Source organism: Thermothelomyces heterothallicus (genome assembly GCF_042370625.1).
Source record: "Thermothelomyces heterothallicus CBS 202.75 unplaced genomic scaffold P884_scaffold_3, whole genome shotgun sequence".
NCBI lineage: Eukaryota > Fungi > Ascomycota > Sordariomycetes > Sordariales > Chaetomiaceae > Thermothelomyces > Thermothelomyces heterothallicus.
This window is the reverse complement of record NW_027192564.1, coordinates 1356017-1381393: the sequence shown is the minus strand read 5'-3', so window position 1 is coordinate 1381393 and position 25377 is coordinate 1356017. Positions and strand designations below refer to the sequence as shown.

The 25377-nt window shown below is 57.5% G+C and overlaps 9 protein-coding genes across 9 annotated transcripts; 6 read left to right on the top strand and 3 right to left on the bottom strand.

The window, feature by feature from the left end:
* Window positions 1-305: 305 nt before the first annotated feature.
* Window positions 306-2353, top strand: P884DRAFT_192811 (cytochrome P450; the record flags this gene model as incomplete). Its single annotated transcript, XM_069437704.1, has 5 exons — window positions 306-522; window positions 643-792; window positions 944-1332; window positions 1446-2044; window positions 2185-2353. 5 exons carry the CDS (start codon window positions 306-308, stop codon window positions 2351-2353), a joined length of 1524 nt encoding a protein of 507 aa, XP_069300764.1.
* Window positions 2354-3211: 858 nt separating this feature from the next.
* Window positions 3212-4720, top strand: P884DRAFT_275266 (uncharacterized protein; the record flags this gene model as incomplete). Its single annotated transcript, XM_069442826.1, has 1 exon — window positions 3212-4720. One exon carries the CDS (start codon window positions 3212-3214, stop codon window positions 4718-4720), a length of 1509 nt encoding a protein of 502 aa, XP_069300763.1.
* A 430-nt stretch (window positions 4721-5150) lies between these two features.
* P884DRAFT_192799 (beta-lactamase/transpeptidase-like protein) lies at window positions 5151-6650 on the bottom strand (the record flags this gene model as incomplete). The annotated part of the gene is made up of 3 exons (XM_069437702.1): window positions 5151-5294; window positions 5371-6440; window positions 6548-6650. 3 exons carry the CDS (start codon window positions 6648-6650, stop codon window positions 5151-5153), a joined length of 1317 nt encoding a protein of 438 aa, XP_069300762.1.
* A 1433-nt stretch (window positions 6651-8083) lies between these two features.
* Window positions 8084-10007, top strand: P884DRAFT_316193 (amidohydrolase-like protein; the record flags this gene model as incomplete). Its single annotated transcript, XM_069445278.1, has 1 exon — window positions 8084-10007. The coding sequence occupies exon 1, from the start codon at window positions 8265-8267 to the stop codon at window positions 10005-10007; it is 1743 nt and encodes a 580-aa protein (XP_069300761.1). The 5' UTR covers window positions 8084-8264.
* Window positions 10008-10139: 132 nt separating this feature from the next.
* P884DRAFT_255787 (uncharacterized protein) lies at window positions 10140-11708 on the bottom strand. Its single transcript, XM_069441017.1, has one exon. It carries the CDS (start codon window positions 11354-11356, stop codon window positions 10208-10210), a length of 1149 nt encoding a protein of 382 aa, XP_069300760.1. The 5' UTR covers window positions 11357-11708; the 3' UTR covers window positions 10140-10207.
* Window positions 11709-16381: 4673 nt separating this feature from the next.
* Window positions 16382-18787, top strand: P884DRAFT_192582 (kinase-like domain-containing protein; the record flags this gene model as incomplete). The annotated part of the gene is made up of 5 exons (XM_069437688.1): window positions 16382-16421; window positions 16539-16960; window positions 17140-17193; window positions 17373-17617; window positions 17674-18787. 5 exons carry the CDS (start codon window positions 16382-16384, stop codon window positions 18785-18787), a joined length of 1875 nt encoding a protein of 624 aa, XP_069300759.1.
* Window positions 18788-18983: 196 nt separating this feature from the next.
* On the top strand, window positions 18984-19590 carry P884DRAFT_255782 (uncharacterized protein). Its single transcript, XM_069441016.1, has one exon. The coding sequence runs from the start codon at window positions 19112-19114 to the stop codon at window positions 19370-19372; it is 261 nt and encodes an 86-aa protein (XP_069300758.1). The 5' UTR covers window positions 18984-19111; the 3' UTR covers window positions 19373-19590.
* Window positions 19591-22188: 2598 nt separating this feature from the next.
* P884DRAFT_81812 (uncharacterized protein) lies at window positions 22189-22846 on the bottom strand. Its single transcript, XM_069446107.1, has one exon. The coding sequence runs from the start codon at window positions 22740-22742 to the stop codon at window positions 22290-22292; it is 453 nt and encodes a 150-aa protein (XP_069300757.1). The 5' UTR covers window positions 22743-22846; the 3' UTR covers window positions 22189-22289.
* Window positions 22847-24163: 1317 nt separating this feature from the next.
* On the top strand, window positions 24164-24967 carry P884DRAFT_267320 (uncharacterized protein; the record flags this gene model as incomplete). Its single annotated transcript, XM_069442097.1, has 2 exons — window positions 24164-24244; window positions 24359-24967. 2 exons carry the CDS (start codon window positions 24164-24166, stop codon window positions 24965-24967), a joined length of 690 nt encoding a protein of 229 aa, XP_069300756.1.
* Between the last annotated feature and the right edge of the window lie 410 nt (window positions 24968-25377).

Here is a 25377-nt window from a genome sequence, read left to right as displayed (position 1 = left end):
CGGCTAGGTCGGTTTACACCGAGACTGCTGATCCTGATGGTGGCGTAACTACGCATTTTTGTTTCTTCTCTGGACTAAAGAGGTGAGCTTTTTGTTTTGAATCCGGAGCTCCTCGGCATCCTTCTACTCCCACACTCACATCCTAATTACCGTACTGTTCGGGACCTCAAGCCTTTGTTGAGGGCAACGTCCCCCGCGCCCTACATTTTCATTTTCGCTAATTATTCCTTTCTTCTTTGAGGTCGGAGCGTATTGAGTACTCTCTTTTTGCAGTGGTATTCCGAGCTCCCTGGGTCTCATCCAGCATGGCCGTCTTCGCCGGTCTTCTCACTTGGAGCAACGCGATTGGAGCAATAACCCTGTACTTTGGAACCTTGGTGTTCTACCGCCTGTTCCTTCACCCCCTTGCTCGCTTCCCAGGCCCCAAGCTCGCAGCCATCTCGCGCTGGTACGAAGGCTACTACGACTTCTACCTGGGCGGACAGTACACTCTCAAGATCCGGGACCTGCACAGACAATACGGTAATAGATCTCTCTCTCTCTCTCTCTCTCTCTCTCTCTCTCTCTCTCTTTTTTTTTTTTTTTTTTTTTTCCTTCGACTAGCTACCCCTTGTATGATCAAATCCAGTTTCTGACACGGAGCAGGTCCAATCATCCGGATTAGCCCGCACGAGTTGCATGTCAGTGACTCGGCGTTTTACGAGAAGCTCTACCGCATGGATGGCCGGTGGGACAAGTATGCGTGGACTTACGATGCCTTCGGAGCCACCTTCTCGACCATATTTGGATCAGGTAAGGCAAAGATTCGGCATGCTATTTCGAGCGTTTCAGATGCCTAGCTACCTTACATACCACCCGATATCGCCCGCTATCGTCGTCCAGAACTCGAGAAGGGGGTTGGTCTCATAAAGACAGAGCAGACTTTTGATGATTGATCATTAAGACCACGTAAAGCACCGGGCCCGGCGAGCGGCAATCGCACCCTTGTTCTCGAAAGCAAGGATCGCTGCGCGGCAAGACGTCATCCGCAAGAATGTGGTCAAGTTTTGCGGACGGATTGCCGGCTTTGCCGGAACCACCTTTAACTTGGGTGCGGCGGTCAGCGCTTTCACCAGGGACACTGCCAACGAGTTTGTGGTTGGAAAGGGGTACGACGAACTCGACATGGACGACTTCAACGTTGGCCTGTCCACTCCCGTGTTGGGGGCTGGAACGGTCTGGCGCACGACCAAGTTCATCCGCTGGTACGGCCCTCTACTGAAGGCTATCCCCAGCAGATGGATCTTGAAGTGGACTAGCGAGGGAACCAAGTCGTACATCCGCTACCTCAAGGTTTGGCTACCTTTCCTCGACCTAAGTAGAGACTGATCGAGGCTAGTGTTATTACTGAGCTGCGTGCTGACCCTGAGAGATAAAAAAAAATACAAAAATAATCTCCGACACAGAAATGCTTCCAACACACTGATGAGACGTTGGCTGCGGTGAAATCGAGCTCGCCCGACGCCAACGTCGAAAACAGCGTCGTTCACGCTATCGTCCGCTCCGGGCTGCCGGCCGCCGAGAAGTCGGAGCTCCGGATTCGCCAAGAAGTGTCGACGGTGACCACGGCGGGCTTCGAGACCACCGCGAGCGCGCTCAGGCTGCTGCTGTGCCACGTCTTCACCGACGACACGGTCCGCGGGCGGCTGAGAGCAGAGCTTGCCTCCGCCGGCGTCGGGGCCGGCGACGGCCGGCTCGAGCTGAAGACGCTCGAGCGGCTCCCGTACCTCACGGCCGTGCTGATGGAAGGCCTGCGCCTGAGCCCGGGCATCGGCACGCGGTCGGCCCGCATCTCGGACAAGGACCTCTTCTACGGCGACGACTGGCGGATCCCCGCCGGCACGCCGGTCGGCATGACCGTGCTGCTGATGCACACCGACGAGGACAACTTTGCCGACCCGCGGTCCTTCGATCCGGACCGGTGGATGGACCCCGCAACCCGGAGGGCGGCCGAGAAGACGTTTGCGCCCTTTTCGCGGGGGACGAGAGTGTGTCTCGGCATGCAGTATGTGATCGTCATCTTCTCCTCCCTTCCCTCTCCTCCTCTTCTCCCCTTTCCTTTCCCTCCCTAATACTGTTCTCAATTCTCACTTTCACGTTCTCACTTTCAATTTCTTTTGCTGACCGGGGGATCCCACTGCGGAGTCTGGCGTGGGCGGAATTGTACATGCTCCTTGCCGCTCTAGTACAGCGCTTCGACTTCACGTTCGAGGGCGCTACCCCTGCCGACTTTGAGTTTGCGTTCGACAGTTTCGCCATTGGCACCAAGGCTGGGTGCAATCTATTTGCTACGCCTTACCTTCGCCAGGTCTAATTAACTAATTAGTCGAATCTTTGGCCTAAGCCAAACCAAGCATAATTACTAATTAATTATGTTTTGGGTACCTGAATTACAGCATGGTTTTGTGAATAGAACCTTGGTTGAATTCGTTGGTGTGGAAGTCAATGCGAACTCGGGGTTACCCCTTGTTACACGTTAGATAATTATCTCAACTCCCGAGGAGAAGACACAGAGTGCGGTTGGTGTGCAACTAAGAGCTCCATACCGGCCTTGCCCGCTCGGACCCCGGCGTTAGCGCCGACGCTAAGCAGCGGCCGGCGCCGGTAAGTCGGGGCTCGGGACGGCGGCGGGGTTCAATGTTCCATCCAATCGCAGCGCACAATTGGTCACATCCGATCCGTCATCCGTCTTCCGAGACCAACGGAGCGGATCTCCACGGCCCGCAGCTGCTGCCCCCGACATTGGCAGGCCGACGACTTACAACACGTTTGTTTGCTTTTGTGACATCACCTTGACTTTGCCCAACAGCCGACTCCCCTAACACTGGTTCGCTTGTATCACTTCTTTCTGTCTCACATTACCCTTTTGATTTGACGGAAACTCGCATCTGTCATCACCTGTAATTACGAGGAGCAGCGCGGTACTACTCGCAGCTGAAGTTCTGAGTAACTAAGGTAAATATGGTACATCATACCTGTGCCCGCATGCGCCGCAGTATTTCTACTCCCCTTTTCTTCTACTAACTAATTACATTTCCCGCTGTTCGTTCTCTTCCCGGACGCAAGCACCCCAAAGGCAACTAATTCGTCGGTTCTGCCGCACCTCTATATCGGTCCCGGCATTTGCAATTTGCGGTATTAGTCAAGGGGAAACAAAGGTTGAAACAGAATCATGGCCCCGTCGACCACCAACATCGATGATATTCCCCAATCCTGCTGTTCCCACGAGGAGCGGTTCCGCGATCCGGCCTCCCCTTCCTCCCTCTTCCGGATCGACATGCACACGCATATGATGCCCCCCTCCCTCCCCGACTTCTCCTCCTCCTCCTCCTCCTCGACGACGACGACGTACGTGTGGCCGGCCCTCCGCCCGGCGCCGGACCACGCCGAGACGGGGGCGGTCGACATGTACGTGGGCGGGTCCTTCTTCCGGCGGGTGGACCGGGCGTGCTACGACCCGGCGGCGCGCGTGGCCGCCATGGACGCGGCGGGCGTCGACGTGCAGGTGCTGAGCACGGTGCCGGCCCTCTTCTGCTACGACGCCCCCGCCGACCCGCCGGGCCCGGCCCTCGACGCCGCCCGCTCGCTCGCCCGCGCCCTCAACGACCACCTCGCCTCCGTCTGCGCCGCCCACCCGCGCCGCTTCGTCGCCCTCGGCACCGTGCCCCTCCAGCACTGCGCCTCCGCCGTCGACGAGCTGCGCAGGCTCCTGCGCCTCCCCGGCATGGTCGGCGTGCAGATCGGCACCAGCGTGGAGAAGCCCGCGGAGCCGCCCGTCATGCTGGACGACGAGCGGCTCGGGGAGTTCTGGAGCGCGTGCGAGGAGCTGGACGCGCCCGTCTTCGTGCACCCGCTCGGGTACGCGCTGACGCGGGAGAACGCGGCCCGCTGGGGCGGCTACTGGGGCTCGTGGCTCGTCGGCATGCCCTGCGAGACCGCCCTGGCCATGCACCGCGTCCTGGCGTCGGGCCTTCTGGTCCGCCACCCGAGGCTGCGGCTGTGCTTCGCCCACGGCGGCGGCGCCTTCCCGGCCCTGCTGGGCCGCATCCAGCGCGGCTTCGACTGCCGCCCGGACCTGGTCGCCACCCGCGCCTGCGGCGTCTCCCCGACCGAGCACTTCCGCGGCCGCGATGAGGAGACGGCGGCGGCGGGGGCGGCGGCGGCGGCGGCCCGGGGGGGTCTCCCCCCGCAGATCTGGATCGACTCGCTCATGCACGACCCGGACCTGATGGAGTTCACCCTCCGCAAGCTGGGGCCCCACGGCGCCGCCCGCATCCTCCTCGGCAGCGACTACCCCTTCCCGCTCGGCGAGGTCCCCGTCGCCGGCAAGATGCTGACCGAGGACGAGCAGCTGGGCCGCGTCATGACCTGGGCCGACAGGGCGCGGATCCTGGCCGGGAACGCCATCCGGTTCCTGAAACTGGGGCGCGACTTCGAGGAGCGGTTCGAGGAGCGGTGGACGCGCTTCCAGAGCGCCCGCCAGCTCCCGGCCGGTGACGAGCAGCAGAACAAGGATGGCGGCCTCCGCGACAGCTGGAGGCATCGCGACAGCGCCATCGATCTGGTCGGGGAGGAACAGCTCGACGGAGATGACGACGACCGCAAGAAGGGATCTGTATTAGTCAATGGAAAGCTCTTGGACCGATCTCCCGAAAGCATCAGCGCTGCCCTCGACGTGTAATCATACGGAGACGAGTGAGGCGGCATACCGACGGGATTTGATTTTTGGCAAGATGATCGGGCGTATATTCTATCAATATTTGGCCGCGGATTCGTTTTTTTTGCGCTGGTGAATCCGGAATCGTCCTAGGGAGAGCTTACCTAAGGTACCTATTAATCACAGCTGAATGAATGTTCGGATGGCACTTGTTGGAACTGAAGGGTCCTCAGCAAGCTTCCCTAGAGGCAACGCTAAGACCCCTCTGGGCCAAACATCTTCTCGCTGCAGAGTAGCGAGAGCCTTGTCCTGAGAACAAACTCCCCCCTGCCTTGGTGCTCACCGAACGATCTTCGGTTCTTGATCACAACCCGGCTCTCGCCTCTGACTAATGAACGCAATCAGAGCAGCGACCTGACTTGATATGAAAAAGGAAAAAGAAGGCCCTAGCGCCTTACTTCGATGCCTGCCAATCCGGAATGAGGTCCGCATACACGGTCCGCTCTAGCTTGTCATAGAGCTCGATAGCGGTCGGATCCGAGTACGGAAATAGGCAGGTAAACATGACGGCGGCAATGCCTGTCCGAGAATCGATCCACTCGATGATCTGTTAATAGTTGCGCCTCCAAGGGGGGAAATGGCTTGTGGAGTTAAAGCACATGCGCAAAACTCACCCATCGCCCGTTACAGAAGCCCGACCACATCATGCTACCCTTCTTTCTCTTGCCCTCTACATCCTCCATGTTCAGCATTCCCCCCAGCCCAAAGTCGACGAGCGAGCCCTCCGGGATCTCTGCGGCCGCGCCGAATTTCCAGACGATGCTCCTCTGCCACTCCCGCTGCTTGTCATTCAGCTGGGGCCGGAACATCTCCTCGGCCGTCTCTTTCCTGATGACGGCTCCCTCCTCTCCCGCCAAAGCCTTCAGCAGCTCCTGCAGAACCCTCCCGTAGTCGGCCGCGTTCGTATACAGCCCGGCCCCTCCGCTCTCGCAGGCGGGTTCGACCGGGAACGGCACGTCTCGCTCCCTGAGCTCGCCCGTCTGCCCGTCGCGCTCCGTCAGGGTCACGAACTGTCGGCCACCGTCCCTCCCGCCCTCCTCATCCTCCTCTTTCTCGTCCCCTCCGACCAGCTTGTTGATGTAGAAACCCGTGCCCCGGGTGATCCCGAGCGGCCGCAGGATGTGCTCGTCCATGTACTCGCTCAGCCGGCGGCCGGTGACGCGCTCGAGCACCTGGCCGGCCCAGTCGGGGCCCGTGCCGTAGTACCAGCCTTCCCCCGGCGGGAAGCGGAGCGGGGTCGACCACCCCTCGACGGTGGACGTGCTGGCGCGGGCGGTGCGGCCGACCCAGCGCGACCAGCGTTCCAGGTCCGGGTCGGCAATGTCGAGGCCCAGCCCGGCCGTGTGCGCGAGCAGGTGGCGCAGCGTGATGGGTGCCGTGTTGGGCTCCAGCAGCGGCTCGCCTTCCTCTTTCTTGTCCGGGTGACGCGTTGCCAGCCCCCCCGCGGCGAAGCCTCGCAGGATGGGCAGTCGTGCGAGCTCGGGTACGCGCGGGCGCACATCCTCGTCGAGCGTGCTCTGGATGTTGTTGTTGTTCTTGTCGTCACGGTGCTCGACGAGGTGCATCAGCGTCAGCGTCGTCACCAGCTTCGACAGGGACGCCGTCCAGGCGATTGAGTGAGGACTGAAGGCGGCCGAGCTCGGTTCGATGCCGGTACGGCCTGCGGAGCCTTGGTAGATAGGGCCTAGAAATTGAATGATATGAATATCGCAAGACTCAAGTAAGTAATTAGGCTAGATACATATTTCACAGTTAAAGTGAAACAAAGCACGGTAATCGCGGTGACTATACCATCCTTGTTCACGACGACAAATGCCGCTCCAAGGAGCTTGTCCTTGGTCGCAGTGCCGTCGGCGACATAGCTCTTGAGGATGGCATCGACCTTGTTTGCCATAATGATTGATATTTATTAGCACGCAAATGTGAGTGTGTTGGACCTGAATTATACGCGAAGCTATCGAAAACAGGTTCGAGTTTCAGTAATAAGCGAAAAAGGTCGGGAATCTGCCTTGCGTAAAATCGCGGGGCCCAAAGTAATTAATCACTTGCCCTCTTCGCAGAGGCATGCAGTTGCACAAGGAGTAGCCGATGTTTTCGGGTCTACAATTTGTGGGTACCCAGGAGTACCTACCTAGGAACGACAGAATATAAGGTACTGTACATTATGAACCCCATTAGTCAACGAACCAAGGATGTGAATAATCTTTAGGCAAGTACGGATACATACGCGTAAAGCAACTATAGCAGCCTTGTACACGGGCGCCTTCCGCTCTAGGGTTAAACTGAACGGTTTCTCGTCGCCCCGGGGGCGGGGGGTAAGAATCAGAATAGAATAGTTTTTTCTTGATCCCACGGCGATTCAAAATCCTAGGCCTGAAACTGTACCGGTCAAACCGGCTACTTTCCTCCAATAGATCATTTGCACAATTGGAGGTAATTACCACCAAATTCAGCAGAATAATTAATACTAACTGCTTGGGACAGAAAAGTCCTCTTCACGCCAGTCATATGCAGTTCCATGATAGTAAAACTATGTGTGGGTAAGACCAAATTCTCTAATGGAGACTGAGATTGCGGACGAGGGCCTGTAAAGGAAAATCGAAACTTCCGGGGCAGCTTGGCGAGATGCTTATATCTTGGTGATTCGGCAAGGGAAAAGGGTAGAGTACGGACAACAGGTCAAAAGGAATACAGTAGTGAAGTAGTAGTTACTTACTACAAGGAGCCGTCGACGCCGAGGCCGAGTAACTGCTACTCAACCCTTAGCACTTTGGGTCGAGGAAGAGCATACTGCAAAGCATCGGGACCTGAATTTCCAAGATAAAGTGGTCGGCTAAGTGGGGGCGGGTTGCGGAGGAGGGGGCGAGAAATCAGCTTTTTCCCGAAATGCCTTTTGCAACTCCGCATCTTTAAACCCAAGTAAACTAAGGAACCCACCCACTACACAGCAGATGAGATGAACTCGGCCCTCCCAAAGTTTACTCGCTCAAACCGCTTGACCCGACGCTCCGGTCCTCGGCCCAGCGCAACCCCGCTTGTTGCCGAGCTCCACCTTCCGACGGTCGTTCTGCGACGAGAGTGGCCCAATACCGTGCGATGGGGGATAGCTGCAGGGGCGGCTTGACTTATCAGATCGGATGATAACATTACTCGCTCGCTCGCCCGGGAAGGACCGACTCACTTTGGTAGTGTGCTAGTTCCCGGCTGCCCAACTGCCCGCCCAAAGTGGGATGTTTTCACAGTAACATCAAGAGCACCGAACGGTAGCTTGCCTACTTGGTCAACAAGGCCCAGACTACCGGTTCCTTAGCTTTTTCTAAGACTCCTGCATTGATAGCTTTCGCTCTCGCCAACTCGGTCGGTCGAGGGTATCTTGGCTAACTTTCGGTTAATTACCACCTCCCAGAGTTCCCGAAAGAAAAGAAAAAAAAACACAAGAGAAAAAGAGAAAGGAAAAGAATACAAAAAGGGAATAGGGAAACAAAGCCAAAGAGATCAAAAAAACACCATGGCTACTCCTGCAATTCTCTTCACCAACGGAAGGATCTTCCAATCGGGCGTCGAGCCGGGTACCAACGCGGGCCTGCATCGGGAACCAACGTTCGCCTCGTGCATGCTCGTCCGGGGCTCGCAGATCGAGCATGTCGGGTCGCCGTCAGACGCGCCCATCGCCGCCGCCCTTGCAGCCTCCTCATCCTCGGACAACGGCGGCAGCGGCGGCAGCAGCACGGCGTCCCCGACGACGATCGTGCGAGACCTCGGAGGTCGGACGGTCCTCCCCGGTTTCGTGGATGGGCACATGCACCTGATGCTACTGGGGCAGGCACTCAACAAGTTGGACCTCGGCGGCTGCCGGACGCTCGAAGAGATCCAGGCGGCGGTGCGAGCGCACGCGGCCGCGCACCCGGAGGCGCCGCGGATCCTGGCGCGCGGGTGGATGCACAGCATGACGCCCGGCGGCGTCCGCGCGGCCGACCTGGACGGACTGGCGGTCGACGAGCGGACAGGCCGGGACCGCCCCGTGCTGGTGGACTCCAAGGACCTGCACTCGACCTGGTGCAACACGGCGGCCGTGGCGGAGCTGGGCGCCGACGCCTGGGCCGACGTACCCGGTGGCATCATCGAGCGCGACGCCGAGGGGCGTCCCACGGGCGTCTTCAGCGAGGCGGCGAACATGACGTACGTCTGGCCCTTCCTTGCGCGCGTAGCCACCCTCGAGGAGCGAGTAGCTGCCGTCGAGGCGGCCGTGCGCGCCTACCACGCCGCCGGGTACACGGGCCTGATCGACATGGCCATGGACGAGGGCGGGTGGGAGGCGCTGCAGGCGTGGCAGCGAGAGAAGGCGGAGAAGGGCGAGGACGGAGGCAATCCGGGGATGCGGATCGCGGCGTACTGGCTGATCCGGCCGTGCGAGCGCGTGGAGGAAGCGCTGCAGCAGGTCGAACGGGCGGTGCAGCTGGCGGGCGAGTTCGGGGCGGCCACGACGCCCGACTGCCGGGTGGTGGGCATCAAGGTGATCTGCGACGGCATCGTGGACGCCTGCACGGCCGGGCTGAAGGAGCCGTACGCGCACGACGGCCGGGTCGGGGTGCCGCTGTGGACAAGGGAACACCTCGAGCCTGTGGTGCGCCGGGCCGACGAGGCCGGGTTGCAGGTCGCGCTGCACGCCATCGGCGACGCCACGATCGCCATGGTGGTCGATGTGCTGGCTCGGCATGCCAACCCGAACCGCCGACCCCGCGTCGAGCACCTCGAGCTGGCCTCGGAGGAGGACGCCGCCCGGCTTGGGACCTCCCGCATCACCGCCTCGATCCAGCCCGTCCACGCTGACCCGGCCATCCTTCGTGCCTGGCCGCGCCTGCTGGGCGAGCACCGCTGCGGCCGCGCCTTCGCCTACCGCGACTTCGCGGACCGCGGCGCCCCGCTGGCCCTCGGCAGCGACGCGCCTACCGCGCCGCACGCGCCCCTGGGCAACCTTTACGTCGCCACCACGCGCCGCTCCTACCGGGACCCGGCCGCCGGCGACGCCCCCGTGAACCCCCACTTCGCCCTCGGCCTGTGCGAGGCCGTCGCCGCGGCCACCGAGGGCGCCGCCTACAGCTGCTTCGACGACCACCGGGTCGGCGCCCTTCGCAAGGGCCTCAAGGCCGACTTTGTCGTCGTCGACAACATGGAGTGGGACAAGGACAAGATCACCGCGGCTACCGTCGCCGAGACCTGGATCGACGGCGTCAAGGTGTGGTCGACATAGCTTTGCGAAGAGGGGGTACGGGGTCAGAAGCCAGGGCGGGTTGATCCTTCGGTTTAGCTCTTTTTTTGCTTTTGCTCCTCGTCCGTCGGCAATCTGTACAAGCGTACATGTACACACACATATATATATACACATCATGTACATGTATGTACAGCTTTGCTGCAGGAGTCCTGACTCAACAACCCCCTCCTCCCCCTCCCTCACGGGTAGTATTGCCTCGGCCAGATGTTCATGGCCGTCTTCCGCCCAGACTCCAGCGGCAGCCCCGCGTGGTTCGTTCGTGGGTCCCCGGTCCCGTTCGCGTGTAAGTTCACCCAGAACACGGCGTTGCCTGCCACCGGCCGGAACGCCAGCCCGTCGTCCTCGTGCTCCCTCCACAGCGGCCGCGCCTCCTCTTGCTCCTGTTCCTGTTCTTGTTCCTGTTCCCGTTCTTGTTTCTCTTCTTGTTGCTCTCCCTCCGTCGCTGCCGTCTTCGTTTTATTCTTTTTCTTCTTGTTCTTCTCCCCTGTCACACCGCCACCCTGCCACATGGCTTCGCCACGCCGGCTCGGGGGCACGATGGGCTTCGCGTACGGGAAGTAGGTCTCGCCGCCCGTGCAGTCGTCCTCCAGGATGGCGAAGAAGCTCGCCACGCGGTTCCACCTCCGGGGGATGAACTCGCCGTCGTCGCTGGCCGCCGCGGCAGCAGCCCGCTGGGGCACGTCGAACCAGTCGTGGTGCAGGTTGAAGCGCTGCCCGGTGGTGTAGCGGACCAGCTGCGGCGGCCCCATCTCGTCCCAACCGTCGCGGAGCATGGTGCCGAGGAAGGCCCGGGTCCGGTCGAGCACGCACATGACGGCCGGGTCGTCGCGCGGCAGGCCCGCCGAGCTCGACGTCCGGTCGGGCGTCTGCTGCTGCCGCCCGTATTTGGTCACCTGCGACGGCGCGAAGCGCGGCTCCCCCGTCTCCAGCAGCCATGCGATCTCGGCCGGCGTGATCAGGTCGTGGATGTACATGATGAGCGGGTCCAGCGAGACCAGCTCGGTCCGGTACGCGTGCGTCGTGTCGCACACAAACGTCCTCGTCGCCTCCTCCTCCTCCTCCTCCGCTCCCACCACCGCGGCGGTGGTCGGGGGGGACGACGCTGTGTTGTTGTTGTTGGTGTTGGTGGTGTTGGTGGTGGTGGTGGTGCGGATCGACTTCGTCCAGAACGGGAGTCCCAGACCGCGGTCCGTTAGTATGGAAAAGTCGCCGACGAGGGACGTGAGGAGGCGAGGAGCCCCGAGATGGGGCAGGTGCGCGAGGCCGAGACCGAGCAGCAGACCGCCGGCCCAGACGCCCGCCGTCTTGGCCAGGCTCGTTACTGACATGGCTGAGGAACTGGACCGGGCCCGATCCGTCGTTTGGAAAGGTGAGGGCGTTGTCTACGCGACCCCTTTTTCTTATCTTTGACTTGTTTTATTTTTCCCACTTTATTCCGTTTGGTTCTTTGCGAAAGGGGGGGAGAAAAAAGGTTAATACCTTTTGATATTCTAATTATTAGGCAAGCGGAAGCACAGTTAGTTCTCTGAGAACGGGTCAAGATCAGTCTTAAAACAGATACAACGAACGGGGGACCCTGCCGTCGGTGTCTGAGCCTCGAACGCCCCAATCGAGATCATCTGGTATACTTCCGTGCTGCCCCTTGCTCAGTGCTTTCCATCTTCAACAACCAGGAGCTTGGTCCTCCGAGGGAGCGAATGTTAGGACTGGTTGCGAGATTAATAGTCCACTACCGAGGACCGTGACTCCATCTCGACCAACGCCTGAGGCAGATGCAAGTCACCCGTTGCACTTCCAGACCAACCAGTGTCACGATCATGGGTGGGTGTCACCAGAGGGTGACCAGACCGTTGCATGCCTCCCCTCGGGCCATTGGACGGACAGATCGCTGGCTTCCTGATTCTATTCAGACCAAGTTCGAATCGGGGTATGATCCCGGGGAGTGGTTGACGATGAGGGATGCGCCACCAATCCCGTCCGGGCAATTCGGAAGGACACGGCCCACCAACACACGGCGCCCAGCCGGGGCCCCAGCTTGGCAAGGGTTCTCGACCCGGTTTCCCGTTTGAGCGAACCTTAACGTAGCTGAGTATCTGCCTCGCTTAAGTACAAGTGAACCGTTTTCTTTTCTCATTTTCCTAGTACCTGTCTCTTTCTCCTCCCCTCTCCAACACGGCACGGGAGCGCTAAGCCCGGATGGGCTCAATACCTGGGGAACCCACCCCCGCCCCCCCGGGGGCGGTTGCAGCGAGGTATTCAATGGGGGGTGAATAGATGCAACAGGTGGATCTCCGAACATACCCCTCCTCCAACTGCCTGCCCGGCACAATGTTCCATGTAATTATACAAGTAATTATAGTTGCATTGCTCTGTAGTATTCAGATCTCCCAGAGGATGGACGTAACGGGAATCCTTTATCAATGCACGACTCTTGAAGAGCCGACTTGAGATCACATCAGGAAATAGGTCTGCATCAGGGCTGGCTAGGTGCCCCGAAACAAGCACACAACCCAGGGGCCCACATTTGATGGGTACTGGGCGCTTGGTTTGATTTGTCTTTAGTCGAACAATGAGCAATCACGGGCCCGGCGATGGATCTACCTTGTCATGTTGCCTTCAAGCCTGTTGCTGTCCCTGGCACGCTTATGGAGTTATTTATGTATGTACATGAGCTAACATATAAACATTGTAAGATTTCAATTCCTTATTATAATTACTGCCCAGACCTAGTCTAGATAATTGCCCAATGATCGCTTCTTGGGTCTTGGGAACTACCACCACCACCACCACCACCGAAACACGAAGCAAACCAAAACAGTATACCGTGAGAGAATGAGAAGATGCATACCGAAATGAATCAAAAATAAACAAACTAGGGAGAACATCTTTCGACAAAATCATACCCTTCCTACGTCGCCGGTTCAAGTTAGGATTATTACCCATCCAGCCCAGCAGGCCAGGCCCACGACGACACCAGCCACCTCCTCGACCTCTTTTTGCCGCGTATCACAAGCGCCGATGACCGGACCGAGCCCCCAATACCGTGCTCAGGTCCGGCCGAGGCTGCATCTCCTGCATTCCTGGGACGCTGCCCATGACCGGGTCAAGACTGCTTCGCAGTGTGTACGGCGACGCCGCGGGCACTGAAACCGAGGCATGTGATGTCGAAAATACGGGACGCGGCGACCTGGCGGCCGCTCGCTTTGGACGGTTGCGTTTGGTCCCGGGATCGAGACCGGCCCGAGAGCCGTTCGGTATTAACTGCGGGGCGGGGGCGGATGCCAGATGCAGAGGTCCGTACCGCCGCCTCCGATCACGGGAACGACACGCCGCGAATTTGTCATTTTTTTATGACTTGACTTAAAGAAGTCCAAGATGTCTCCTCATAGGTGTCCCACTTTGGGTTTTTTTGGTGAAAAGAGGTCTGGCTTGCCGTGTAGAGAGGATGATTCCAGAAAGGGCCAGATAATTTTTTATTATTTAATACGGAGAGCCTACATGTCCATCCAGAAGGTGAGCTATTTGGTGAGGATTACCAGCATGGTGCGCACCCTCGGCCATCAGTCCATCTCATTTCGTGAAGATTCGCAAACGCACTATAACAACCCCAACACAGACCAAAGTACTCTCCACCCCAGTGTCTGCGACCGCAGATTTTTGCTGCCCTTGGATGGCCGGCACCGCACCCGAAGCAATTTTGAGGTCGCCACGCCCGCCGACCACCGATCCTGTTGGCACAATCGGCCGGCGAAGATCGAATATCATCGATGGTTTAGGAAAGCCACCGCTCCACTTTGCACGGGCTCCGGCCCCCGCATTTCGGAAAATGCGGAGTCCCCATCGGCCCCTCTGGTGTTGTGTGGATCCCGGGCCCAGACCGGATCAAGCGAGGTCGCCAGTCTCGAAAAAAAAAAAACAGTAGTTACAGAGTGCAACTACCGATTCTGGAGGTGCAGAACAGCCGCGGGAAAACGCTTTGTAATTTAAACGGGACACCATGCAGTGCGGGCTTATTTAACTGCAGGTCACTACGGACGGAGAGGGAAGGGAGGGGAGCGGGGAGGTTTGCGACACCCTCCAAGCTGATCATCGTCTGCGTCCAAGAGGAGATGCTCTGCGCAGGTCACCTGGGCAAAGACGAAACGGGAGCACGAGTCAGGTCGCATGATGGGAGGCTCATCATGAGGCTTGTCTTGGGGTAACCCCCATGACCCAGAGAGCCTGTTCCCCGGGGCGTGGGGTCGGGCCGAGGAAACCGTCTCCCGCAACTGGAGCTCAAACGCCAGCCTTAAGCCGTTTGCATTATTTCCTCTGTGTTACCCAGAGAGCCGGATTCAGGCCAAGGCCAGATCGGCAGACCGCATGCAGCAAACCCACGTCATTTCATCATTTCCGGGGGAAGGCCGGCACGGGCAATATGCTGTTAGCGAGCGTGCCGCGTATGTATGTACGATGACGGCAGCGACGGCTTGATGCTTATTGCTCGCAACTCTAGACCCGTGCAGACCGTATACTCGACCTGTACTGTACAATTACCGAGTTACCTGCAGGGACGGAGCATGCGGTTGTCACCTGTAGGGAAATCAAGACATGATCCTGCAAGCATTCAAGGCGAGCCCGTCTTCGCTGGTGCCACAACCCTTTGAGCGAAGGGGACCCAGGTTCGTAATATGCAGACGTTGAGCAGCAAGGTGGCACGCTTTTAACAAGAAAATTGAGGTGGCTCTTGTGAGTCGGCGTCTTCGGCTCTAGGAAAAAGTGCTAGTAAAAGTAAATACGTAGTACAAGTCGTGAGTACACTAGTGTAAGTCCCTGGATGGTAACGTTAGGTAAGAATCATCGGCATGTTGCAGTCTTGCTCATGAATGAATGGATTTCAAGGTTCAAGCAGGCTCAACCCTAGGATTCAGGGTCCCTAACGTGCCGCAATGCCGGAAATCGTACCACAATTTCTTGGCAGGCTCTTGGCTATGACGATGCGGGGTAACTAGTTAAAAGGGAAGGATTCAAAAGTCGTGGAAACATTGTGGGACAGGCCGTACGCAAACACAATCTGATTACAGATTACAGAGGAGTCAACGAAGCTAGTATACCGCAGCAGAGTGAGACACGGGTCTGCAACACATGATGATGGTGAGACAGCAGCTGTAGTCCCTCAAGTGAACTCCAAGAACGGCGCTTGGAAGAACCGCCAGTTGGAGGCCAGGCACACACTACGTGTACGCGACCGGATAACTAAGGAGGGAAACTGGACATGGACGTGAAAAAGGAGGTCGCCTTTCTATTCGTTCAGGCGGGCAACGGTGACGCAAACGCAGTCCATGCTTAGGCTGCGCTAATCTCCGGGATGACGCTGCACATTACGTCATAGCCAATTTCCCCCCGGCAACTTGTTCTGGCTTCGCCAAGGATCTCCAAGCAGCGTGTGACCTTGAACTTTCTGCCCTTCTTCCTTTGCCACGCAGTTTCTGCGAAAACAGCACAATTAAAACCCACTCATCAGCCATAGTTACACTAGGTTCGTGTTTTACGCGGTAACCATCTATCTACAAGTCCACGTTCCTAAGCTTCGCAACCTTCTCAGCAGGGTTCTAGTTGCTTTTTGAGCAGCCCTGCCGTCCCCCAAGTCTCGAATCGTTTCCTGGAGCCTACACGCAAGGACCGCTGTTGATTTGCTGCGCCGCAGGCTCACTGATTGACCAGATTTGCCCGATGATGATGACAGTGGGAGCCTGAGCAGGAAGCATAACGAGATTCCTTCACCTACCGCAACCCCACACCTCCCTAGAAAAAAACATTGATCGGTTAGAGCCTTCTGCACATCGGTGCCTTGGTTTTTGACCACTCGCCTTAACCGCCGCCCGTCGCTGACGAATGTTGTTGGTCTTTGGACCTACTTTCTGCCGGCCTTTGCACCACAACCCTGCTCGTTGCTGCATTCAAGCGTTACACACCCCACTCTCCCCGGCTGGCCGTAGTCCCCACCCAACTTGGCTTCTGCCATTCATTGCTCATTTGGTTCGCTCACAACGCCGTCCGGCCATTTCGCGCAGCCGCGAACTCGCCCGCCCATTATTTCCCCTCCGCCATTGCGCAAAGCTTTCTATTGCGCGAGCCCTTCCCACACGACCTGTGGCCAAATGTTAGACACGACGGATTGATCTACTGCGCGAACTGTTGATTTTATTCTTTTCTTTTCTATTTCGGTGAACTTTTTCCCCGTCTTCGTTTCCATCTTCGCTGGTTTTCAGTGCGATACGCGCAGTCCAGGGGCCCTGTTCGGCGCCCCTCCATTCCAGGACAGACGAGGACAGAACGCGAGAAGCGGAAATCACCGATTCCAGACGCCCAACATGTCGACAATACAGCAACTCAAAAATTTCATTCGCCATGGTAGGTCTTCTCCGTCCGATGCCGCAGGCGTGCGACTGCTGCGCTCGGGTCGAATGCACAAACTTGCTGGAGAGCGTTTCCGGGACGAGGGGGCTGATGTCATGTTCGGCGTCACAGGGAAGCAGGCCCGCGTAGTTGACGAGTCGCCGCGGTCGAAAAACGACAATTCGACAACAGGTCAATCACAAACCAAGACCGGCACCGTCGGGACACCGGCCACAGAGCCAGCCGTCAGCACAATCTCGGCAGCGACAGCAACGGGGGGCTCGGCCCGCCACGAACCCGCTCAACCGCAACCGACAGACGCCAAGACGAAGCAGCACAAGCGCATTCCCGACGAGAATATCGCAAAGCTCGTGGCCGAGGAGAATGAGAGCAAGAGCAAGTTTCCGCACTACCCAGGTCTCGGGCGATGGGAACTCCTCGAAAAGATGGGCGATGGTGCGTTCAGCAACGTCTATCGGGCTCGCGACCGCGAGGGGATTGCAGGCGAAGTCGCCATCAAGGTCGTTCGCAAGTATGAGATGAACAGCATGCAGGTATGTGACAAAACGGGGGGAGGGGATCCCGTGTTTGTCCTTCTTTTTTTTTTTTTTCTTGGGGTGCTCCCCCCCTTTTTCCCTTGCGTCCCGCACATAATCTCTCCCCCCCTCCCCCCCCCTCTCTTTTCTCCTCTCGTTTCAAAGTGCCCTTTACCAACTCTAGGGGCCGCTGTTAGAGCAACAAGCATCTCCATCCCAACTTTAAGCCAAAGGCTCCTAGGCCCGCAGAGGTGCGAGGATCCCTTTTCCTATTTGTCGCGTTCGAATGCGCCGGATTTCTGTCAGCGTCTCCTCGAGTAGCTTTCTCGGATGCTGCCGGTGCTTCACTCTTCCACCTCCGAGTCAAGCGCTGGAGGATGCGGCTTGCTCGATCCGCTCGATGCTGATCTAGGACTAACCACGGCTACAGAGGGCCAACATCTTGAAAGAGGTGCAGATTATGCGCCAGATCGACCATCCCAATATCATCAAGCTTATCGACTTCTCCGAGTCTCGCCAGTATTATTACATTATCCTCGAGCTCGCACCCGGGGGCGAGTTGTTCCACCAGATTGTCCGCTTGACATATTTCAGCGAAGATTTGTCACGGCACGTCATCACCCAAGTAGCCAAGGCGCTGGAGTATCTGCATGAGGAAAGGGGAATTGTCCATCGGTAGGACCACTGTTGCCCCTCGTCCCCTTGCTCCTGCTGACAAAGAGACTCTCCAGAGACATCAAGCCAGAAAATATCCTCTTCAACCCCATTCCGTTTGTCCCCTCCAAGAACCCCAAGCCGAAACAGCCGGGGGATGAAGACAAGGTGGACGAAGGAGAGTTCATCAAGGGGGTCGGAGCCGGCGGCATCGGGCAGATCAAGATTGCCGATTTTGGCCTCTCCAAGATCATCTGGGAAAACCAGACCATGACCCCCTGCGGCACTGTCGGGTATACCGCTCCCGAGATCGTCAAGGATGAGAGGTACTCTAAATCGGTCGACATGTGGGCCCTGGGGTGCGTGCTGTACACGCTCCTGTGCGGATTCCCGCCATTCTACGACGAGAGCATCGAGGTGCTCACCGAGAAGGTTGCGAAAGGGCAGTACACTTTCCTGTCGCCCTGGTGGGACGACATCAGCAAGTCGGCCAAGGATCTAATTTCCCACCTCCTCTGCGTGGACCCAGAAAAGCGCTACACGATCAAGGAGTTCCTCGCTCATCCCTGGATCCGCGAGGCCGGGCCCACGCCGCGCGAAGAGAAGAAGGCGACACCGGAGGAGGACGCGCTGCGCGCCTTCGAGACGACCAAGCTGGTCGAGGGCGACAAGCGCTATGACTTCCGCTCCCCGGCCGCCATCAACCTGCGCGAGGTCTTCGACGTCGGCTACGCCGTCCACCGCCAAGAAGAGGAGGGCAAGCGGCGGAAACAGGTCGGCGCCAAAGCGGGCGGCGTATCGCGACTGGGTGGGGTCGACGAGACGCTCGATGAGGACGAGGAGATGGAGGAGGACCAGGACGCGGCCGACCAGCAGGCCGACAAGCCCCACAACGGAGGCACCCAACAATTGGAGCAAAGCATGCGTGACACGCAGATCCGCGACCAGGAGCAGCAACAACAGCAGCAGCAGGAGGAGCAGCAGCGCGGCCGGGATCGCGAGAGGAGGGCACACCCTCCCCCGGCAGCGGCCGAGCAGCGCGGCTACGGCCAGCACTCGGCGGCGGTCGCTGCCGCCGCCCGGCAGCAGGTACGCGAGCGCAACAGGCAGAGGGGCGTGTTCGAGTTGAACCTCGACGGCGCCACCCTGCTTGGCCGCCGCGGCGTCAAGCCCGCCGCGCAGATGGCTTAGGATGCTTCTGTTGCTGCTGCTGCTGCTGCTGGTGGTGGTGGTATTCCCTCTAGTGCGAATCCGTATGTCGTTTAGCCGGTTAGCGAGGTCAAGCACCCCTCGAGGCGGCTGCTTACCGACTTATGATGGCGTGTTCCGGTCGGAGAAGCAGCCGAGTTGTTTTTTTTTTTTTTTTTTGGGGGGGGGGGGGGGGTAACGGAAAGATGTGGGTATATGTCGTGTTTCGGTGCTGGAATTTCGGGTACCCGGGCGCGTAGTGTGCGCAGAACAGAGCAGGGTAACATGGCGGAGAAGGGTTAAGGGGAGGAAAGGGTGACAACAGCGATGTTTAGGCATATACTACTTTTTGTTCTGCTCTGTGCCTTCTTTTTTTTTTTCTCTCTTCTTCCCCCTCGATCGGTTCTTCACCTTCGGTCCATATTAATTAATAATATGCCTGTTCATGTCATTCAAACGTACATTGTGTCGGCCCTTGGCTTCGGGCTACTACTCTCAGGACCGCTCTTTTGTTTAATTCTCATGTATGGTGGGGGAGATGATATGGGAGATGTTAGAGTCATGTGTGCCAGATGTTTTTTTTTCTAGGCTAGCCTTGGGATCTGTTATGCGCGTAGCGACTTCGGTTTATTTTATTACTCACCTATAGGGATGCTTAAAGGGAGCGAGCCTCCCTTGCGCCTCTAAGCGTTTTTGATGCGGTTCACCGAGCGAATAGACAGTAAGCATGACCAGAGACTTCGTTTGACAATTCTCACGTGCTGATGTCGCGAATGTCGTAAAACAAGAGACTATGTAGTTAAGGGTATAATAATAAATGAGAATGGATGAATACCGAGCAGCTCGAGAACATGCCTCTTTCACATAGCGTAAGTCACAGAATTTGTTCGCATGCATGCTAATATTCGTTTGGCCACTTTTCATGATGGATTACTGGAACCTAACCGGTAACGAACATGGCAGAACTGAAAGCTCGAACGGTGCCTTGTTCTCGTCCTCTTGTGGCGTATTTCGCCCCTAACTGGCAGTTCTGTCATACAAGCTTTAACTAATATTAATTCAACTCGCCGCTAGACTTCTAGGGTTCCCCCCTACCGGATATGAAGAAGGCCGGATCGTGATACGTGTTTTTATGTCTTAATTAGCGTCCTAATAACATCCTGCCCGGAGAGCATTAATTAATTAGGCCTAGCAAATTACCACGTTTGATTCTATCTACCGAAGAAGCCACGCGAAGCCCTCAGCTCGGTAATTACGTATAATACGTACATTAGAGATTGGAAGAAATGTTGGCAGGGATTTTCGGGCCTCTTGTGTGAACTAGTTCGGCCGTGTGAGCAAGCAACTCGGCTAGTAGACAGCCGGTCGCCTCTTCCCTACCATGCAACTTCGTACTCCCCCTGAAAATAATAATGACTCCGGATTTGAAATCCTAGCAACCGGTGGCGTGCACCCATCACACGGGAACACCAGCCTTACCACCCGCATGACCTTATAATTCTCAATGGCCACTACTGAGACGTTCGGACGGACCATTGGTCTGCGCCACCAGACCCGCCCGAACATAGCAGCGAATATCAACAATAACAATAGTATCAACAACAATCATAACTTGAACAATTTCCCTGGATCAGGTCGGCTGGTAATACGGCTCTGGCTTCCTGCTCCACCCCGCCGGCTTCGTCTCCCTCTGGGACAAGGCGTTCAAGCACGCCGACATCAAACGTTTTTTTTTTTTTCTAATTAATTATGCGCCTTCTTCCTCTTCGGGCTCGGCAGCTTAATGGTGGTAAGCGGCTTCCCTCCACCCATTACTACATTGATCCAAATAGTTGAATAATTAGGCGCGGCTGCTTTCATTTGCTAATGCTGAGAACTACAATCAGCTTCTAATTAATTACATCAATCTCGTCATCGGCGCACCATCCATCCTCTCTGCCATGTTATTCTACAAGGTGTCCCCGCCCACCACAAGGCCGAGCAGATCGGCTGGGAGACATTCATATAATACACGCTCGGCTTGCCAGGTGTGCTGGTCGTTCTCGGCGGGCTGACGTGCTTCATCCTAGCGCTCGAGCATGGTGGCGTTACCAAGCCGTGGAACTTAATTAGGCGCCGTCATCAGCCTTTCTCGTCGTCTTCGGCGTGCCGTTGATCTCGTTCGTCCTTCTCGAATATTACCAGGGCGATCGGGCGGGCATTACTCGTTGGCCGCCTCACGAAGCGGAGAACCATCGCGGCGATGGCCATGTTTGTTTCCGTGTAATTAATATATGATCCATCTTTTAACCGACCAGAGAGCTTCGGCTCCTGTTTCGTTTTTTTCTTTTTCCACTCTTGCTAACAAGAGTTCGTTTAGGATCAACTTCTCATTCTTTCCCCCTTGGCTTACAGTCTCCCCATCTACTTCCAGGCGGTTAACAGAGCGTCTCTGCTGGAAAGCGGCATCCTGTTGCTCCCGACCATCCTGCCCATGAGTAAGTAGGTCAAGCCACACCCATAATTAGTTATTAATAACCCACACACGCCACACGCGAGGCCTTACGCTCGGGTGTGGCCGGATGATAATCGACCCACAACGACAATCTGTTTTGCCTTAATTACCCCCTTTTTTTCTCGTTTGTTTTCTAGCCCGTTATTCAAGCAAAAAAAAAAGAAAAAGAAAGAAAAAGAAAAAGAAAAAATCATATCAAACATCTCACGATCCAATGATCCACTCACACCTGCCCACTCAACCAAATCTCGACCTGGCGCGCAGCCTCGGCGGCGCCCGCCTTCAGATCCCACTCCTCCGGCACGGCCGCGAGATCGTCCCCATCACTACCACCCGCCGCCGCCGCCGACGACGAGGCGGACGCGAGGCGGCGCAGCCTCTCGGCCCAGGCGGGCCACTCGCCCTTGCGCACGGCGGCCTCGGTGTCCCGGCCGGGGGCGCGGCGCAGCTCGCGCGGGAGGGCGCGGCCGGCGAGGACGAGGTAGCGCGCGGCGATGGCCGCGCGGCAGGCGCGCACCAGCGCGGTGTCGGCCTCCCAGCTGCCGCCGCCGCCGCCGCCGCTGTTGTTGGTATTGAGGCCCTCGGACACGCATTGGGCGGTGCGCCAGGCGCCGTCGGCGGGCAGCAGGTCGGCGGCGACGAGGCGGGCGAGCAGGACGTGCGTGCGCAGGGCCTCGGTGCACTCTTGCTGCGGAGCGGTGTGGGTTGCTGTTGTTTGTTTGGTTGGGAGCCGCGGGCGCGGGCGCGGGCGCGCGGGGAGAGGTCGGTTAGTGAAAGTAAAGTACCCGAGGTAGGTAGGTAAGGAAGGAGAGAGAGAGAGAGAGAGAGAGAGAGAGAGAGGGAGGGAGGGAGTGAGTGGGAAGGAAGGGAGTGGGAATGGGTTCGGGGCAACGGAGACGAGGATGTGAGGCTGGATGAACGTACGGTTGTAGCTGCGCCAAATGTCGGCGGCGTGCCATTCGAGGTTGCTCGACTCCCAGCCGAGCTGGGGATTCTGGTAAGAGGGTGAAGTTAGGATTCGAGTTCGGCGCGCGAGTGAGCGATTCGGCGGGTGGGTAGTAGAGTGAGACGACGTACCGCGGGATCGAAGCCGGTGGTGGTGGCGTTCTCCTTGAGCGCGATGAGCAGGTCAGCGAGTCGCTTGTGTGCTGGCTCCTTCCACGGCACGGCGCTCGCGAGCTCAAAGACGTGGTCGACCACGGCGCCGACAACTCGGGAAACACCGTGGTCCGGGAGGTCCCTGTAGAAGGGGTCGTTGGGCGGGAACAGTTTGGTGGTGTAGAAGGAGCGGATCTCGTGCACGGCCTCGCCAACTGCTGCGTTGTCGTCACCCTGGGCGAGCAGCAACTTCTTGATGATGCTGAGGGTGTCCGTCTCGATGGGATATGTCGAGGGGATGATGTCGGCGGCCATCTCGTCGAGCCGGGCGAGCCACGAGGGAGCAACTTGGCTAGGGGATGCCATGGTGAATGCCAAGGGGATCCAAAGGTGGATTTCAAGTGAAGCGATGCTCAATGCGCGGGATCGGTGGTAATCTTTGGAAACAGAGACTTGGGAAGGAAAACGCCCAACAGGTGCTTGCTCGCGTGATGAGCAAGAATGAATAATTAAAGAAAGCAAAATGTAGGGCTTGCTTGGTTGATAGAGGGTTGGCCGCAGTACAACAAATCCTCTAGAAAAAGGTCAGGTAGGGTGGGCTGAAGTGGCAGAAGTGGGTAATGGAGCTAAGAAGGATGTCACCCCGCGCAAATGAGGTTAAGGGCGTCGAAAGCTGAAACAGATGTTCAGTTGCGCCGCCACTCGTGTAGGCGACGGTTGCGATGGGGCGACCGAAACGAGTTATCAAGTGTAAAATGTAGTGTGGGGCTCTCATAGGCAGTAGTGTAATAATTAATTATAATCACTGAGCCAACCAGCCTCTGTCATTCTCAGCGGCGCAGAACACGGAAAGGCCAAATCTGGACAAAGTACCCCACATCGTATAATAGTGCAGCCTTGAGTCTTAAACAAGCACAATGAGGCACGGCGAAGCGACACAATCAACCGCATCCACATTCTATGACTGTGGGGATCCTCGGGCGCGCTGACAACAGCGGCCCAGGCCTCGAAGAGCATTTGGAGCGTTTGAGTCAACGATCGCTTGTCTCGACTCTCGAATCAGCCGCTCGACCATGCACGCCGCCCCTTCCTTCTCTCTCTCCGAGGGACCGCCAACAAACCGCGAGGTCGTTTAGGATCTGGTGGTTTAGGATCTGGTGGTCTAGGATCTGGTGGTTTAGGATCGTTTTGATTTTCTATATGGTCCAGGTCTCTTCGGCCCTCTTGGCAGCATGCTCTGTGGCTCTTGGGGGAGACTCTCCCCTGCTATCCTCACCCCCCCCTTCCCCTCCCCTCTTTCGCTTCTTTGTAACGCGAAGACCACTCTTCCAATACTGAGGGCCCTCCGTGGTAATTAGCCCTGCTTCGGCACAGCAAATATGATCCCGGTCCGGCTGGGCTCTCTGTCCGGGCCCCGACGTGCCAGAACCCTGGCTCTGACCGCCGGGAGAAGGTTTCGCGTTTCGTTCTGCCGGCCAAAACGATGCAGACCCATGCGGACCAAGGCCTCTCTCTAGTTGGTGTTGGGTTGGTGTTGGGTTGGTGTTGCGTTCTGTTCTTTCTACACAGACCAATAGGCCCGGCGTTATACCCATCAGATACCTGGGCTGAAAGTGCATAAAGACTCGCCTGACCTTCGCCCTGTCAGTGATCGGTTCGGTTGTCCAGACAAGCAAAGCAAACAGCACTTTAGACACATATCTCTCACAAGCAAGCACTCTTCGTTCTTTCTACATCTCAACACTCCTTCTTCTAATTCACACGCTACTTCACTGCCCTCGCCAACCATGAGCTCCCGCTCCGGCTCCAACTCCAACTCCGGTTCCAGGTCCAGGTTCAACAGCGAACCCAGCGGGCTCAACAACCTGGTGAGTAGTCCGGCCTTCCCTCCGAACCAAAGGCTTTGGGTCACAAGGAATCGGTCGAGAAACCCGGACTGACTCGAGGCACTTGTTTCCCCTCCCCTTTCTCCCCCATTTTAGGAATACGATACCGTACGGGGATCCCTCTCCGCCCGTGTGGTAGCCGACCAAGCACAACGCAGCGGGGACCCGCGCGACACGGGACGCAGCCGGTATCCGCGCGGGTACGGCAACGAGGAGGGGCACCCGCCCAACACGCGCCGGCCGTTTGCCGACCACGAGAGACGCCGCCGCGAGAACCTGTACGAGGTGCCCGTGGGCGAACCCCCCTACAGGTTCGACAATGACAGGCGCTCCGCCACGCTCCGACAGGTCCAGAACGCCGAACACCCGCACCCCAACGACCGCGGCCGCGTCGTCGAACACCCCCCCAATGACCCGGGCCCCCACCGCGCCGTCATGGCTGCCGATCCCAACAACCGCGACCGACCGGCCCGCGGCCCCATCGGCGTCATCAGCCACCCCCCCGACAACCCGAGAGGCTTCGAGCGAGCTCGCCTGGGGCCAGATTCTAGCGCCTCCCGCGCCCAGGATCGGGAGTACTTTGACCACCGGGACAGCAACGCGAGCTGGCCACCCCGCGGCCAGTCGTCTGAAACCTTGTCGAGGATGGAGACGAACCAGCAGAGCGGCCGGGGTGGCCAGAGTGGCGGCAAAAAGCGCCGATAAATCAATAATTGGCCCCGTTAACATTATTTCATGCTTTAACTCCCATCCTGGGCTGGCTCCTAGAGGACGAAAGGGGGGTTAAAAGGGGGGGAGGTCCTAGTAGTAGTCGTCTGCGGGTAGGTATGTTTAGAGACTGTGTGCATGCTGGTTCATGCACGTGTCATGTATGTACATACCTACCTGCCTACCCCAGCAAGTTTAAATGAATATCTTGGTTGGGATTAGATATTCGGATCTAATCGTTCACATGCAATACAAAGTGACATACACGGTTGTCGATATTAATACAGAAGGCAAAAAAAGTCATGAACCATATCATGATAAACTAGGTACCTTAATTACTGAAAATGAAAGCCTTTTACCGTAACGTACCCATAGGAAAAAAAAAAAAAAAAAAAAAAAAAAAAAAA